The sequence below is a fragment of the Ceratina calcarata genome, unplaced genomic scaffold (assembly GCF_001652005.2).
Source record: "Ceratina calcarata isolate Rehan_Ccalc_2016 unplaced genomic scaffold, ASM165200v1 scaffold12, whole genome shotgun sequence".
Classification (NCBI taxonomy): Eukaryota; Metazoa; Arthropoda; class Insecta; order Hymenoptera; family Apidae; genus Ceratina; species Ceratina calcarata.
In genome coordinates, this window is record NW_017132978.1 from 876,200 (window position 1) to 891,544 (window position 15,345).

At 43.9% G+C, this 15,345-nt stretch overlaps 3 protein-coding genes across 5 annotated transcripts in view; 2 read left to right on the forward strand and 1 right to left on the reverse strand.

Moving 5' to 3' along the window:
- Nucleotides 1–5,395: 5,395 nt before the first annotated feature.
- LOC108625563 (uncharacterized) lies at nt 5,396–14,781 on the forward strand. The gene is made up of 14 exons (XM_026814317.1): nt 5,396–5,585; nt 5,727–6,187; nt 6,730–7,128; nt 8,737–8,836; nt 9,263–9,493; nt 9,837–9,883; nt 10,288–10,365; nt 10,424–10,460; nt 10,579–10,778; nt 10,839–11,034; nt 11,109–11,250; nt 13,860–13,974; nt 14,178–14,431; nt 14,543–14,781. Exons 1-14 carry the CDS (start codon nt 5,501–5,503, stop codon nt 14,763–14,765), a joined length of 2,568 nt encoding a protein of 855 aa, XP_026670118.1. The 5' UTR covers nt 5,396–5,500; the 3' UTR covers nt 14,766–14,781.
- The window catches only part of Oatp74D (Organic anion transporting polypeptide 74D), a 75,262-nt gene continuing 66,947 nt past the window's right edge, over nt 7,031–15,345 (reverse strand). The window contains exon 14 of one of the 2 annotated variants that reach the window (XR_003389323.1): nt 7,031–7,117. The gene's annotated coding sequence lies outside the window, so the exon portion shown is untranslated. Of the gene's footprint in view, nt 7,118–14,812; nt 14,896–15,345 lie in introns of those variants that run through there. The other variant, XR_003389325.1, reaches the window with a different exon arrangement.
- LOC108625790 (glycine-rich cell wall structural protein) lies at nt 8,692–10,090 on the forward strand. Of its 2 annotated transcripts, none has more exons than XM_018026071.2 (3): nt 8,692–8,836; nt 9,263–9,545; nt 9,837–10,090. In XM_018026071.2, the coding sequence occupies exons 1-2, from the start codon at nt 8,761–8,763 to the stop codon at nt 9,520–9,522; spliced, it is 336 nt and encodes a 111-aa protein (XP_017881560.1). In that variant the 5' UTR covers nt 8,692–8,760; the 3' UTR covers nt 9,523–9,545; nt 9,837–10,090. The 2 variants fall into 2 exon arrangements, with proteins under 2 accessions (XP_017881560.1, XP_017881568.1); XM_018026079.2 differs by having other exon boundaries at nt 9,266–9,545.

Here is a 15,345-nt window from a genome sequence, read left to right on the forward strand (position 1 = left end):
GCTACACGTGCACGCATTGAGTAAATGGTTCGACAACTGGAAAACGAGAAAACGGAGGAAACTGCTGAATGAATTCACTCCCGTGTTATTATTAGCCTGAGAAACTTCCAGCCGTTTTACGAGATTCACAACAGTACAATTCCAGGACACGAATCATTCGAAGCGATTATCGTCTAGGATTCCGTTGTTCTTGACATCATTATTTATTAAAGATAGACGCGTGTTCGAAAGACGTGTGTTTTGCATGATAGTCTAACAATAGCAATCGGCTATTTGTCGCAATACGAGCGAGCCAGACGGTACGAGTTTCTGAACAGTTCCGCGGACGGAATCAAAGATGAACCCGACTCTTACATACATATTATCGTAGACTTTTACACGTGTTGCGCGTCGTCATACGGAATCGGACACGTCCGTCTCCTACCGTGCGGCACCTGCCGAAACGTCAGGCACCAATATCAATTTCGCATCGGCTTGCATTTTGTTTCATTATAAATAGATTATTCAATCATTGTCATCACTGATCGAGAAAGAAAATGAGAAGTTCAAAGCGAGAGGTGGACTTGAGGAGGAACTTGGAAGAAGCTAAATACCACTGTTGAGTACCTTAGCAAAGAGTCTTCGGTCCGATGGAATAAAATAACAGTAAACGAAAATATAGGAAGCTATAGTGCTCAACATTCAACATCGCATTCAACATCGTATTACTCTTTTTGCCATCTGATTTCCCTTGCACCTGGCTTCCCGGGAGGAATCGACGCGTCCGATCGATCTTTTAGATTTTCTAATTCGTGACCAGATCTGATCTACGATTCAATAGAAATCCCCCTGGAAGAGCCAGGCACGTGGATAGCGATGTTTAATTCAAGATCGTTTCTGAGAATGATTCCGAGACGGAGCAAATAATTTTACACCTCACGCGACGCCGTCGAACGGATGCAGGCATTTCCCTTATAAAAACCTCGAGAAAAAGTACAACGCGACAAAAATATATTCTCGACGATCATTCGCATCGACCCGTGCCACTGTCATAAGTAGACTGCAGATTTTTGTTCAAATCATTTGTGGCAGCAATTAAGAGGACGCGCTTTAAATGGACATTTTAATATTGCTTATATTTTTATACACGACGAGCATATTGTTCGAGTTTTATATTCTTGAAAGCTTCGTACGACTGCAGCCCTGATTCTCTTTATGCATTATTCGTTCTCAAAACCTCGGCACGATATTTCATGAAGAAAGTACAGATGTATGAAAGCAGTTTCGAGGGATTAGATCATGCCGAGGTGTGACTTCGCAGCCATCGTGTCAACACGTCGTACTGCTGCATCGATCGAAGACTTTTAGCCAGGAGTAGTATTAACAATTCTATTAATAATCGTGGTTCCTATTGATTTCAATCGAGCTTCCTGCCATTTGCAGTTTTTCCGGTTCGTCATAATCGCTAAAGCATATTCATGTCGCCTGAACCCTTCCGCTGCACTCATTAGAATTCTGACCCAAATCGAGGCCCTTGACCAGTCGTTGATCAACCGTACGAAAAACGGTATCGTCCGGTTCCGCTCGGAATTAATTCTCGGACGCCGAAAGATTAGTTTCTCGAGACTCGTTACATACAATTTTCCATGGAGAAGGAAACTGATCGGAGGAGTCACGATGCTGCGCGTCGTGAGCGAAGGAACTGGTGGTTACGAGACGCGACGCAGTGCACGCGGAAAACGACGGAAAACAATGGAAAACGGCCAAACAAAGGGATTCCTCAAGACGAATGGCTCTAAAGACTGACGTAGAAACGGACGGACGGACGGCAGTTGAATTCCATTATTATGGGACTTGCATCATCGCATCGGGTTTACATGCGCTCTGCTCCGCGAGAGCGGTGATCCTCGCGACCGGACGACGTCCTCCGATTCGCCAATTCTTTACAGGTGCATATACACTCGTGTGTCATATCCTCGTATTCGCCTCGCGGTACCGTACGTGTCATACACACCGCCGTTACCGAGTATTCAAGTACGATTTTATTGAAAGAAGTCATGATTTATGCGCAAGTACCACGGTATAATGCGAGTGGATGTGCGCCTTACGTCGATACGAATCCATCGATAGTCGCGGTCGCCGATTTACGAGCCACCTCGAACCGCACGACCATACTTTACGATCCGACGGAGCCATGAAATTATCGGTGAAAGCGAAACCCTACATAGGGTGCCCCAATCAGTTGGCAAACTTACAAGAAGGTGCAAGCACGGTTTTAAACTTGAGAAATGAAATTTGTAATCAGGAAATCTGGACCGCAGTTCTTTACTCTTCGAAATTGATTCCAATTTTCAAATCCTGTTTATGTAGAGCATGTTTAGCCAAGAATAAGTAAGCATCGGGAGCCTCCTGAATGGATCGATTTAGCGTACATGCGTTTGAAGAACTTGTTGCTATCCAGAAACGAATCGACACGAGCAGTATTGCCCGATCACGTTCCTCTATCTAGGCAACTATAAGTCTACGGACGCGAGCGCGTCGCGAATTTTAACGCGGACCAATGGACTGATTCCTTCGTTCCTCGTCTGGGAGAACGATCCGCGAAATAGGACTATTTTACGGGGTCGTCGAACCGGACCCCCGTGCATAAATACAATTGAACAGGGAAATTGCATTCTGAGAATTCAGCCACGATGCGAACAGGACTGCACTTAACGTCCACTTTATAGCCGTGTAATCTTGTAACGACACTGGCCCTATGACATCCGCGATGTTTCAACACTGTTACAGGCAAATGGGGAAAAATTCAGTTTATGGAAACATGAAAGGAGGACCGAGAAGTTCCCTCGATAAAGGCACGTATCCAATTGCAGTATTATATGAACATCAGACTTTGTCTCGTTGTACATAGAATAAATCATGTCTGATGATTGATCATTCTTATGTCTCGTTTGAAAATGTACGCGCATCAATTTTCAGTCGATGGAACTTATTGAATGGATGCACTACGATATTTAAATGACGAGTCTCATTGGCTGATCCTCTACGATACATCACTGTGTCACGATGTGATATGACAACGATGATACAGAATTGTGATACAGAAAGAAGGCAACGACACAAGTGAATACACAGCTTAACGCGGGCCCGTGAGAAACGGCGCGGCTCCGCGAAGGACAGAGGGACTTAAGGAGGGTAAGAGCGATGTAAATTTTTGCGGTGCATCGCGAATCCAGCTGCATCCGAGCGGAACGGTCGTTCGTTCTATCGGTCGGCGGACGTGGCCGCTTTGGTCCGGCTGGTCACGCTCGAAAATACGATATGCGTGACTTGGAGAACGGTGCGTTTGCGAAGTTGATTCATGAAATAATACGAATTCATGAAGTATTCACGATAGCGGTACAACGACCGTGCGCGATCGATCGACGATTTAATCGCCGATATTAATCCTGTTGAACAACCCCCCCGGGTACCAGGCATTCGTTAAAACGATTTCCTGTTATTTTCGGATAAAATAATGATAAAACCGACGAGAGATCGACGGCGAATTCAGGACGGAAATTAAAACAAGTTTAACATACACGGCAATAGCAAGTTTCGCTGCTTCTTTCGCACCAATTAATGTCTAATGAGTAATCAGGATTATCCGGCATACGAAGTTTGCAGGCAAAAAAACAATAGGAAATCGAGGCGAAGATATCGTCTAGCGAGGGAAGAAAAACAGGAACGGTGCGGGATGAATAATGCACCCCGAACAGAGGAGAAATACTGTTAAAAGGGGTCTTTGCGAGGCTCCTGCAGAAGACTAGCGGAGCTGATCGTAATTCCGTTGCTCTTCGATGCCGAGCGCGGGACGAACAAAGAAAGAGCGGAGAGAGAGAGAGACGTCGTATAGGTACAGTGACACACGAAGGCGGATCTGTCTGAATTTGCTTGTAATTCAGAGCACGAGCGTCGCGGCCACCGCCATTGGACTCTTACGGACTTTTGATCATCCCCGAGAATTATCGTCGCCTCTGACCAACTCATATACTCGCCACTATTCGGCCGAGTATGACCGGACACTAATATTCATATTAAATCGTTACGTCAAACCAGACGTCATTAACCTTAACCGTTCCGACGGAAATAAACGCCGGCCGGACGATCGAAAATAATCCGACCAACGCGACTAATTAGGCTCTATAAAAATAGAATACAGACTAATTTGGTCCGAAAGTAAAGTCCTGTGACGGATCAGGCGGAAACCCTGATCATTAGATTTGAGGATTTGATACACTTGTGGAAAACGTGATGCGTATTGTTTTCTTTAAAGCATGAAATAAATCACCATTTAAATTTCAGTTTTCAAACTCGTATGACAAACGTTTCATTTTGCATTTTGGAAGCCCGCAGACTGATTATGCGTGGGGGGATGAAATTCGCGGAAGATTCGCGTCGTGGAATAAAAAATGAAGAGAAATTGGGGGAAGGGGGATTCTGAAAATGCGGATTCCCGCGAAAGCGCGGCCGGCCGCGGTCGAAGAAAATCGACGGAAAGCGTCGCCCTGGCTCGCTCCTTGGATCGCGATGTATTTATAGAACGATTGAAAATGTATGAACCTCGCGTTAGATGCCTTTTATCGGGCCTCCAATCTGCCTGACTCATGGAGGAAACACCGATATCATCTGTCAATCTCCAGGCTCAATGATAATCTTTCGTTATTTCCTGTCGGAAAAGACCTTTCAATATTAATCTTCGGCTTACGTACGTTGCCTTCCCGCGTCATTCAACAGATTTTCAACCAATGCTGAATCATGTTCAACAACGAATTCGAATAAGATCTGAACTGTGAGAAATGATTTCTTCTTTAACGAGTCGTTTGATAAGAATCATCGTATTTGTGCGATTCATAACAAATTTGCTGAATGGTTAATAGGGTAGACTTCACCCTCGTTAAGAATCGTCTGAAGTCCGATCGATCCATGTGCACGTGTAAAATGTCGCACACGTTCATTAATTAGAAAATTAATTAGGAACATTGTTGACTTAGGAGTGCCGCTGTTTACTTCAGTGCACCGTTCTTTAGGTTTCTCGCGTACGTAAAATGACCACGTCGACTATTTTGTTGGAAGCGATACGGTGAACGTAAAAATCAGGGATCGCAATTAATGCGTTCGATCCCGGCAATGTCCGATCTCGAATTACGATCACGTATCGTTGAATGATGCGCACGTTTGCGTTACGACGATTCTGTTGGGTACGAGGCAACCACCTGACGATGGTGGGGACCCATGCACACGGAGGGTCCCGTATCCCCGTGGTGGATCCATCCCATGGCCCGTGTTCGCCCGTCCCATCCCCGGTCGGCGTGATCCTAGCTCCTGGTATAAAAGCAATTGCGGCCACCGAGACTAGCAGCATCGTGCAAAAAGTTCGCGACTCAGGTAGTTGAAACGAGCAGGTGCCGTGGTGCCTCCCCGACGAAATAGCCACACAGTTATCGTGTCTCGATTTCGGAGTTTCAGCATATCGTTCAGTATGGCGCATTGGGTCAGCTTCACCCTGCTCGCCGTGGCTGCGATCGTCGCTCTGACGGAGTCTAAGGCCGTCCCTACCGAACCCAGTAAGTCTCAAAGAAACGTCTCAGTTTTTTCAGACTCTCTTCATACTTCGTCGTAGCTCCGTTATAAAATTTCATGGGAACTCCCCGAAGAGACCTTCTCATCTTTCTTAAAGATCGAACTGACATTTTTTCCTCGAAAAGTTTCAGTGATGCTGGACCCATATGGGAACCCGATGGTGTTCGTGCGAGAGAAGAGGACAGCCGTGCGCCCGTATCCTCACAGAGCCATGATGTTCACCAGCTACTACAGACCGATCCGCCGTTCGGGTGGACAGGCGACCGGCGTGTTCGCTCAGGGAAACGCCGTGAGCGGAGAGGCCTTCTTCGGTGGCATGCAAGCGCCACACTTGAAGAACGGCCCGGAACCGATCGAAGAACCGGAAGTGTCCAGCGCTGAAGCCCAAGCGTCGCCGGAGGGTGAGGAGACTTACAACGAGGACGACCAGACTCAGGTGCAGCAGGACGAGTACAAGCCCGAGGAGCATCACCAACAGGACGAGCACCATCATCACCATCACCATCATCACGAAGAGGAGCCGCAGGACGAGCAGCCGAACCACGAGGAGGAAGAGCATCATCACGAACATCATGCCCCGCCTCAGGTATTATGAGAATCTAAATTGTTCAACAACGAGTTATTAAATTAATCGCTTTGCAGAAACGAGAAACAGATACTAAAAAATTTTTGTTTACGAACTGTATAAAACGTATCCTCGAACTTTCTCATTGTTTTCGATGAATAGTTATATCAGTGGGAAACGTTCGCGAATTAGTAAAGTGCAGACTTTATTGTAAGAAAATTGAATGCAAACGGAATTTGTATTCAGAATGTCAGAAGCTGAATAGATGTTTCAATGTTTAAACGATCGGACAAACGTTTATAGCGGATTTTTAAAGAATCTGAAACAATCACGGAAATCACGAATAACTGTGGAAGATCACGAGTGATTCAAAAGTACCAGTTCCGTAGAAAGATCCGCAGTCTACTAATTAGATAAAATCATTTGAAAATTAATTAACTGCGAATTCTATGTGTTCGTAGGCAAATATAAATGCATGCAATCTTTAAACGATAGAACAAACTCGCATGAATCGAAACAGACGATGTGCATGAAAACCTACTTATTAAAAGAAATAACTGCAGGAGGAACCAGAACCGGTTCCTGCGTTCACCGAGGCAGTCCCGGTAGCTCCGGAGGAGCCGGTCCGCACGAACACAGAGGCGAACCGTCCGAAAGTTCATCATGGGAAGAAAAACAAGAAAACCCCGGTCGTCGAGGACGAAGAGGAAGACGACGAGGAGGACGACGAACCGTCGGTACCCTTCGTCCCCTTCAAAGGCAATCGTCGCCGACAACACTATCCGCACTTGAACAACTTCTTCCCCATGGTGTTCAGCTTCCCCGGCGTGTCCACTAGAGCCGGATCTTCCGGTGGTTCTCCCCCTGGCGCGGTCACTGCCATCGCCAACAGCTACTCCACTGCGAAGGGTGGCATGGCCAGTTCGGTAGCGACTGCTTACGGCGGATCTCCTAACGGGTACGTTTCTCATTAATAAAATTACATTTAATTTAACGAGAGAAGAATTGCAAACTACAATTTCTGATTTTTCGTTCGATTAATCGAATAATTTCTACAGGAAAAAACGGCGCGCACCGACGTCCGAGGAATAGATTCCCGAATGTTCCACTTTCTATCGGACACGCTGAATCGACGAACGAGCTGTCCAACTCTCGGTACCGTCCAAATCAATATTCCTCGAGCGAAAAAGCGACCGTAGACACTTTCCGGGAGTGGACACGCGGACGATCCTTTAAATCGATTCGCATTCCTGCCAGATTTTATCGAACGAATTAAGCAAACCCTGTACCGGTGTTCTTAACAATTAATACGCTGACAAAATGTTTTTGATCGAAACGAATAACACTTGGGTAATGAAAACAGAATGATTACTTTAAGATTTTGAACGTTCGACATTGGAGCTTCGCACGTCTTCGATTTGTACGATTAAATTTGATCGAAAACTTTTTGACAGGTGTAGTTTTCTATGTTTAAATTAGGAAAAACGTAGTGGAAGGCAAGTGCAATACTACGGTTACTTTAGCGAAGGGTAAAACTGCCACGATCGAACGGGACAACGAAGTAGTGTACTCATTACTCGTAGAATTAACGATGACTTGCAAATTTAGCGAAGACAAATTATTGTTTCAATAATAAAATAGATAGATCGTTAGACTGAAGCAGGAGACTCTTATGCACTTACAAATATGAATCCACTCAGCACGATACACACGATTATTTTTAAGTTTGCGATCTAAATTTATGTTTTATTTCGCGTAGAAGTCCGCAGTTTGCCGTTTGTGAAGTCAAGCGACGCAAGACGAATTAATTCTTTCAGATCTTTCCTGAACGATACGTAAGATATGCATAAGTCGATGATAAAATGAAATAAACATATTTTCAAACGAGTCGAGTCTCTTCATAATGAATCACAATCCCAAACCCTGCTTCGTTTCATTATCATGAAAAAAGAATTGCATCGTGTCTGTATGAGAAACGAGTTCTGTAATGTCATTAAGTACTCTGACTGTTAATTACTAACAGTGCGAGATGTTCATTGAGCAATTAACCGGATACACACGTTACACCCTCTAATCGATTCCACGAACGAGAAATTGCAACTCATTGCATAAGTTCACTTTTCTAATGACATCCGACATTTTTCATGACAATTTCACGGCCAATTTTCAATCTTCCGGCTAGTCAATTTCAGCAAGTCACCTTCCAGCCTTCGAAACCTTTGAAGCGCCAAATTCTTAAGAAATCATAAAGTTTCGTTCTACGATCCGCTTTATATAAGATTGCACTTTACATCGAGATCCCTGCACAAAAAAGACGAGATTCTGTCGAATCATCGGCTACTATCATTCAGTCGAAATGTGATAATGTCGTCACGTTAGCGGCTCGTTACACCGTGTTCACACTAGGATAGCCCCGTCCGTTTGTGCTAATGAGATGCGGCTATTCCTCATGAACAATTCCTGTTTGGAACCTCCGCAACCGCGTTGGGGCATCCCAGAACACTCGCGATTACTATATAAAGAGCGCCCTCCGGGTTTCTTAATCCTCACTTCGCAATCGAATCTCGAAGGAGCCTAGCATCAAGCCCAGGAACATGAAGGTCGCGTTGGTTCTAATCGCAGTATTTGCCACTGCCTTGGCCTACCCAGTCTACGAGGTCGCGGAAGAAGGTACGGTACTTGATAATCAAAATTATGTCAAAATTCGACATGAAGGAGTGGGCGATTTTTGAACAATTGACGTGATGCAATTAAAGTGGTGAGTAGAAATCGAACGTCGGATTACAGGATGAGACACTTTAAACAAAAGAACTCGTATTGTACACTAACTGCGTAGTTGTCTGATGGTCGTATGACTGCTTTTATTTTACGTCTCGACACATGTTATCCTTACGCGCGAATGATTAACGCTGTTATTCGTCACTGGAGACGAGCAACCAAAACATTCTTAACGCTGTGATTCATCGTTTAGTAAACGTATAATTGCTCATTCGATGGATTAAATCTGTTCTCGGGAGATCTTGATTTATTTCAAGATCGATGCTTGAAATTTCCATTAAATCCAATCCTGTTTTATAATTCCTCGAAAATTTTCAGTAGCTCCGATAAGAGTCGCCAGGGAAGCGAACCCGGAACCCTTCCTTCTAGGTGGACTCGGCGGGTTCGGCGGATTCGGCGGAATCGGTGGATTCGGTGGCGGCTACCACAAATTCGGCGGAGGATTCGGTGGAGGATTCGGTGGATTCGGTGGAGGCTTCCGCAAATACGGCGGCGGATTCGGTGGATTCGGTGGCGGCTTCCACAAATTTGGTGGATTCGGTGGATACGGTGGATATGGCTACCCTCATTGGGGATGAGGTGGTCCTTTCGCAAAAGCCGAGTAACTATTTTTTAATTAGTCATTTAAACGACGACGAGTCATGTCAATCGTCAACTTAAACGTTGAAATAATCAGCTTCTCGTATTCTGATTATAATTCCATTTTCCTGTAAGTGCATCTCCGGTCTGTCTGCGTAAATTAAGATTTGTTTTATGCAAAGTTACTTTTAACACGTACACGTACGCAAACCCGCTTATTATCAGAAAGGCAAAATTATCCGACGCGACGAACGTATATTTATACTTCAATTTTCTCAAACGTGTAATGTCATGAAATGTTTTCGTGTTTCAGAGCCATCGGAAGATAAGAGATCTACCCCGGACGTTGTTAATCCTGAAGTAATCACTAGACTGCGAATTTTCATGCATCGAATAAAAAAATATGCACCTCTTTTGTCACTTGAACATTAACATATACGAAATCTACTATGCTTCTAATTCCATGAAAGCTTCGGTCTAATAATGATCGAGCGTTGCTCAATTTTGTAACATTCATTATTAAACCATTTTGTAATTAAATCCGAATAAATTATATTCTGACTATAACAGCGATTGAATTGAATTTGACCCTGACGTGCACTCGATATCCATTACGAATTTACACGATTCGTCATTGGCCAGTGATCTCGCGCGGATGTTTGCGAGGGATGTTTGAAAAATACGGCATACCTCGATCTGTTTAAACCACGCGTGCCGCGGCTATAAAGTACGCTGATTATATCGCAGCCGATCATTAACGGTGTACTGATCACCTGGCAAGATTAACACCACGCGAAACAATGAAGTGCTCTGCGGTTTTATTACTCTTCGTTTTCCTCCAAGTGAGTAGAAGCTTCTCGTCTTAATCGACACGAGACGTGATCAATTGTTTCATTTTAGATTCACTATGGATCGTTCGCCAAGTTAGATTCGAAAGGTACGAAGAGATCAATCTGATATCGTTTCATATAAATATAAGAACAGTGTTTTATGCATAATAATCCGCGAACTAATTTTTCCAATGCCAATTTCATTCGATCGTCTTGGTTTATAAGAGGAGAACCAAACGGAAGCGGAGCAGCAGAGGAGTGCTCGAGTGCATCGGGTGGCCGACGACTTCTCTGGGAACGATGACTCGCAGGCAAAGACCAGCGTGAAGGATATAATGATCAAGCAAGCCGTTCAACTCGGCGGCCAGGAACTCGAGAAACTGCTGGTAGACTTTCCTAATTTGAGCAACCTGATACAGCGCGAGGCAAGTTCGATCGAACCGAGCAGCACCCGTTCGATTTAATACGTCCGGTTTACGTTGCAGGCACAGATGTTCAAGGAATTAAATCTGGTTCTCAAGGAATTGATTCGAGACGGAACCGTCACTCTGAAGAACATCGAAGTCAGTGAAACGGTAGACGCTTCGACCGTGAAGCCCTTTAAGAACGAGAACGGTCTGAGGAATCTTCTAAGCTCGATCGAGGAATTAGAGAATCTGAACGAGAGCGATGGAAATTGGAGTAATCATTGATTCACGTTCGCAAGAATTTCTGCTTCCATTCAAATGTTCTACTAACTCTTTTTTTTTATCAAGGGCTCCAGCCTTCTCGACTGGAGAGTGTAAACGAACTGGAGATGAAGACCGTGAAAAATATCGCGCATACTTTGGACAACGTGCTGATGAATATTCAGAACCACGTTACCTTCGTTCGGAACATCTTCGACAGACTTTGCAGGTAAGACAGTAAGAAATTAATCTGACAATTATTCACGGTTTCGAATGTTAAAAGTGAGATCGGTGATCCAGGAAACATCACTCTACGCTGTCATCGCCGTCGACCAACACTGAAAAACCGTCGATGGATCAACCAAACAAAGTGTCGATGCTTTAGATAATAGAAATTCTCCTCCAGGAGATATCCTTCATCCATCCATGATAGATAATCCTTCTATGAATACTACCGATTTATAGAACTGAATTGTCGCTAGCAATAAAAATATTCTTAAGAGAACTGGCGTCTGGTTATTTGAATCCCCGCTATGAATCGCTCAGAGAAACTGTTGTGCGATCTCTATTTAAAATGTTTGGTCGATTTCGTTACGTAGCTACTGGCAACAAGAAAGAAACGAGGAGTGCGATCATTTATTTCGCTACTATGAGGTAAGTTTATCGCCGATACAATTCTTGTAAAACTGTAACAACGAAATTTGATCGACGACTAAACGAGTCGAATAAATACAGAACGGAGTTTTTCCCCGAATTGTGAACGGTTAAGTGAAATCGAAAAGTGACACCACAGAAATAATATGAAACGTCAATCTTTCGATGTAATAAAATAAAATACAAATAATTTAACATCGTGTCTGTGGGATAATTATGTACTCTTCTTTATCTCGTTGCACGATGGAGGCAATTTGCATGACTCATAAGTCGCGTGTACGCAAACTGCACTTGAGCTAAATCGAGAACCCGATGGAGGTGGTATTTGTTATCGTGATGCGATCAAATTTGGTGTGAAATTGCACCTCTGATGTCTGTATTCAAATTAGTTAATTCGATTCAATCCGACGTATTCATTCGGATCTATCGTTAGTGACGTATGACTGGAGTTTAGCATATTAGAGAACGAGCGATCCTCCCCATGACATGATTTCAATTCGATTTCACAGAACGTCCAGATTTAATGAATACATTGAAAAATAAGTCGTAAAAAATTTCTATCGAGATCGGGTCAATTTTCTTAATAGATCCGAATGAGAGGCCATAATTTAAAGGCAAGTGGCAGGTGTAGCAATGGTACGAGGCGTAGTGCAATAGATGTAAATCTTACGAATCAGAGATTGAATATCCGGTGAAGCATTTTTCCTGAAATTAGTTCTCACTCGTAGTGCCAGGCACGGCGTAACAATCATGCAAGAAACACGATGAAACAAGTATTTTATTGGTGCTTCGGAAACGCACAGAACTTCGGATCGTTTTGTAACGAGTTTCTGGCACGATCCTGCACGAAACGATGGCAAAATGCACACAGTTCCAGCGTATTAAATCTACTTCATATTCGATCGAATGTGCAGATCGTGGATAGGTCTATCAAGTACGACCAGCGGAATGAACGTTCTTATTTTGTAAATTACATGATATTTACATTAAGAAATTCAATTGAATCTGAATCGGATTCAAGTAGAATTGCAGCAGAGCACGAGAAGAACGAACGAAACGACCGAAGGATTCGGTTCTCAATCGAAGGCGATTAATCGCCCGTTATTGATCAATCGATCCGTAACCATAGCTTCTGTCCAATTTGCGTTTCATGTTATTCCTACTATAATTAGAACCAACCAGAACACATCCTCCAACTACGTTCCACAATTCGTCGGACAATTAATTAATCAACCGATTTCTCAAAATTCACAGATCGTCACTTAAATCATGGACGAAGTTAGAAAGATGCTTAGAACAAATCGTATCCTACTTCGTTCCACAGTATTGACGATTCCGTCTTTTTACAAGATTGAAGGAATTCTCGGAAGAAGAGATCGAGCAACTACACTATTCGCGTTTCAATGAGCGACACAATGTATTCTGATTTTCAATTCTAACGTAGTTCGATTTTCTATAAAACTCACCGAGACCCATGTGATGCATATTAAAGAAGGACGCCCAAGTCACGCGGGCTTTGGTGGAATCGACTGATCAGACTGTCTCGTCGACGAATTTCAGAGAGATGTCCGGCGAACGCAGCCTCTCGTCGAGCGCGAAACCTCGAATGGATCACGGTAGCGGGGTCGTCGGCGTCGGCGCCGACGGCGTGAGCGCCGTGAACCTCCGTACCGGCACGACGCTCATGAAAAGCGTCTCGATCTTCTTGATGAGCGGCCGCAAAGCTTCCGTGACCAGCAAGAGGCAAACTTCCGGCAGCCCGAAGAACGAGCCTCGTAGAAGGTCTCGCAGAACGATGCCGGTCGTCGGAAGCGCGAGAAGCTCGGCGCACACGATCAAGCTCACCGAAGCGTTGAAGAGGAAAACCAGATTCTCGTGGCAAGTACAGAGCATTCTCTAAGGTTTCTTCGAGGCGAACCGTTTAACGTGCACGCCGATGAATTCAATAATTTGCAAAGTTCTTAACGATCGTCTCAAGTGTTCTTATTTTCTCTCGTGGAGCAACTTTCGCTCGGAGATGAAAAATTATAATTACTGTCTTATATAGTATACTGATCGTTCGTCGATCTCTCAATATTATCGTGGTCGACGATTTTTTAATTTTAATTATGTCTGTCTTCGTAAACGTGTCACAAAGATTCGTACAATGATTTCGCCCGTATTTGATTTTTCCGAGGACCGTAGGCTGGAGTTGGACAGTTTGTTTAAACTGTACAAAAAGCTGACCAGCTTGGGACAGCAACAAGTAGGGCAATCGGTCATCATCGGTAGGAGATCGCAGCCCAATCAAGCTACAGAGGTAATTACAGTCTTACCTGACATGCATGCGTGTACCTGTAATAAGAAACCGACATTTGTTTCACATGGTAATCACAATTTTCCTTTCAAACCTCTGATTCCCAGATATTACGACCGAGCATGTAGAATACAGGTCGCATTTTTTAAATTAAAAATCCCAAGTCTAGTCATAAAATACAAGAATTGTTTTGAACGATTGCTCAGGGCATAGACAGGACTATTTTCCGTGACTTGTTACACAATACGTTCAAAGTGATAACGGAGGACGCGTTGGTGGAGCGTATATTTTGCTGCTGGGACCGAGACAACGAGGGCATCGTCAGGTTGGAAGCGTGGATCATGGGACTGGATCTTTATCTCCGCGGTAGTCTGCGAGAGAAGATCGAGTTCTGCTTCAAAGTGTACGACTTGAACAACGACGGTTTCATCACGAAGGACGAGATATTTCAATTGTTCAAGTAAGTATCACTGTCTCGTTACAGATTTACAAAATAATAATAATACATAAGCTCAGTTCAATTTTTCTACGCGATCAATCGCGCGTTAATAATCGTTTTGCTCACTCGAAGGCATTGTTTGATCAAGCAACCGGGAGAGGAGGATCCCGACGAGGCGGTGAAGGATTTATCCGAGCTGGCGTTGAAGAAGTTGGACGTGAACCGGGATGGGAAGATTTCTTTTCAAGATTATAAGATGGCTGTGATAGAAGAGCCCCTGCTCTTGGAAGCTTTCGGGCAGTGTCTGCCCACGGAGGAGAATTCTGCTTCTATATTAGCTACGTTGCGATCATGAAGTGATCGTACGTGTGATCACAGAAGTCTTGAAGATCTTGAAAGCTGAACTTAGTCACTCCCTGGGGGGTCAGTAGATTCAGCAACGTTGAATTCCGACGGAAGAGATGGAGGATTCGTAATCATGGCACCTGCCGTTTATTAAAAACAAATTCGATAGTAATCGTAATTATAAACAATAATAATATTAATAATAATATCAGCACTTCAAAGGGAAAATGGTAAGTAAAATGCTTTAAATGTCATAAATTAGGACATAAAGTTCCGGAGTGTCCATGACGTAGTGCACCTAGTGCGAAAACAGCACAAGTGAAAGACGCTTTTCTGACTACATATGATGTGGATGGTATCGCTCTCAATACACAATCCATGGAGAGATGTAATCGTTGGTGCCTTGACAGCGGAAGCACATCTCATGTATGTCGGGATGCAAATATTTTTTCAGATTTGGAGACCGTGCGGTCTGGAAGGCTGATGCTGGCTGGTCAATCTTCAGCCAACATTGAGGCAAAGGGGACAGTACAGTTGGTAACAAATGATGGCATCCGAAACAAGATGATTGAGTTACATGAAACTTTGCT

Bases quoted from the DNA above. Each gene is read 5' to 3' on its own strand.
- LOC108625563 (XM_026814317.1), top strand. From the start codon at position 5,501: ATGGCGCATTGGGTCAGCTTCACCCTGCTCGCCGTGGCTGCGATCGTC. The intron at 5,586-5,726 runs GTAAGTCTCAAA...TTCCTCGAAAAG, and splicing joins GGCCGTCCCTACCGAACCCA to TTTCAGTGATGCTGGACCCA. The intron at 11,035-11,108 runs GTAATCATTGAT...TTTTTTATCAAG, and splicing joins CGAGAGCGATGGAAATTGGA to GGCTCCAGCCTTCTCGACTG.
- LOC108625790 (XM_018026071.2), top strand. From the start codon at position 8,761: ATGAAGGTCGCGTTGGTTCTAATCGCAGTATTTGCCACTGCCTTGGCC. The intron at 8,837-9,262 runs GTACGGTACTTG...GAAAATTTTCAG, and splicing joins CTACGAGGTCGCGGAAGAAG to TAGCTCCGATAAGAGTCGCC.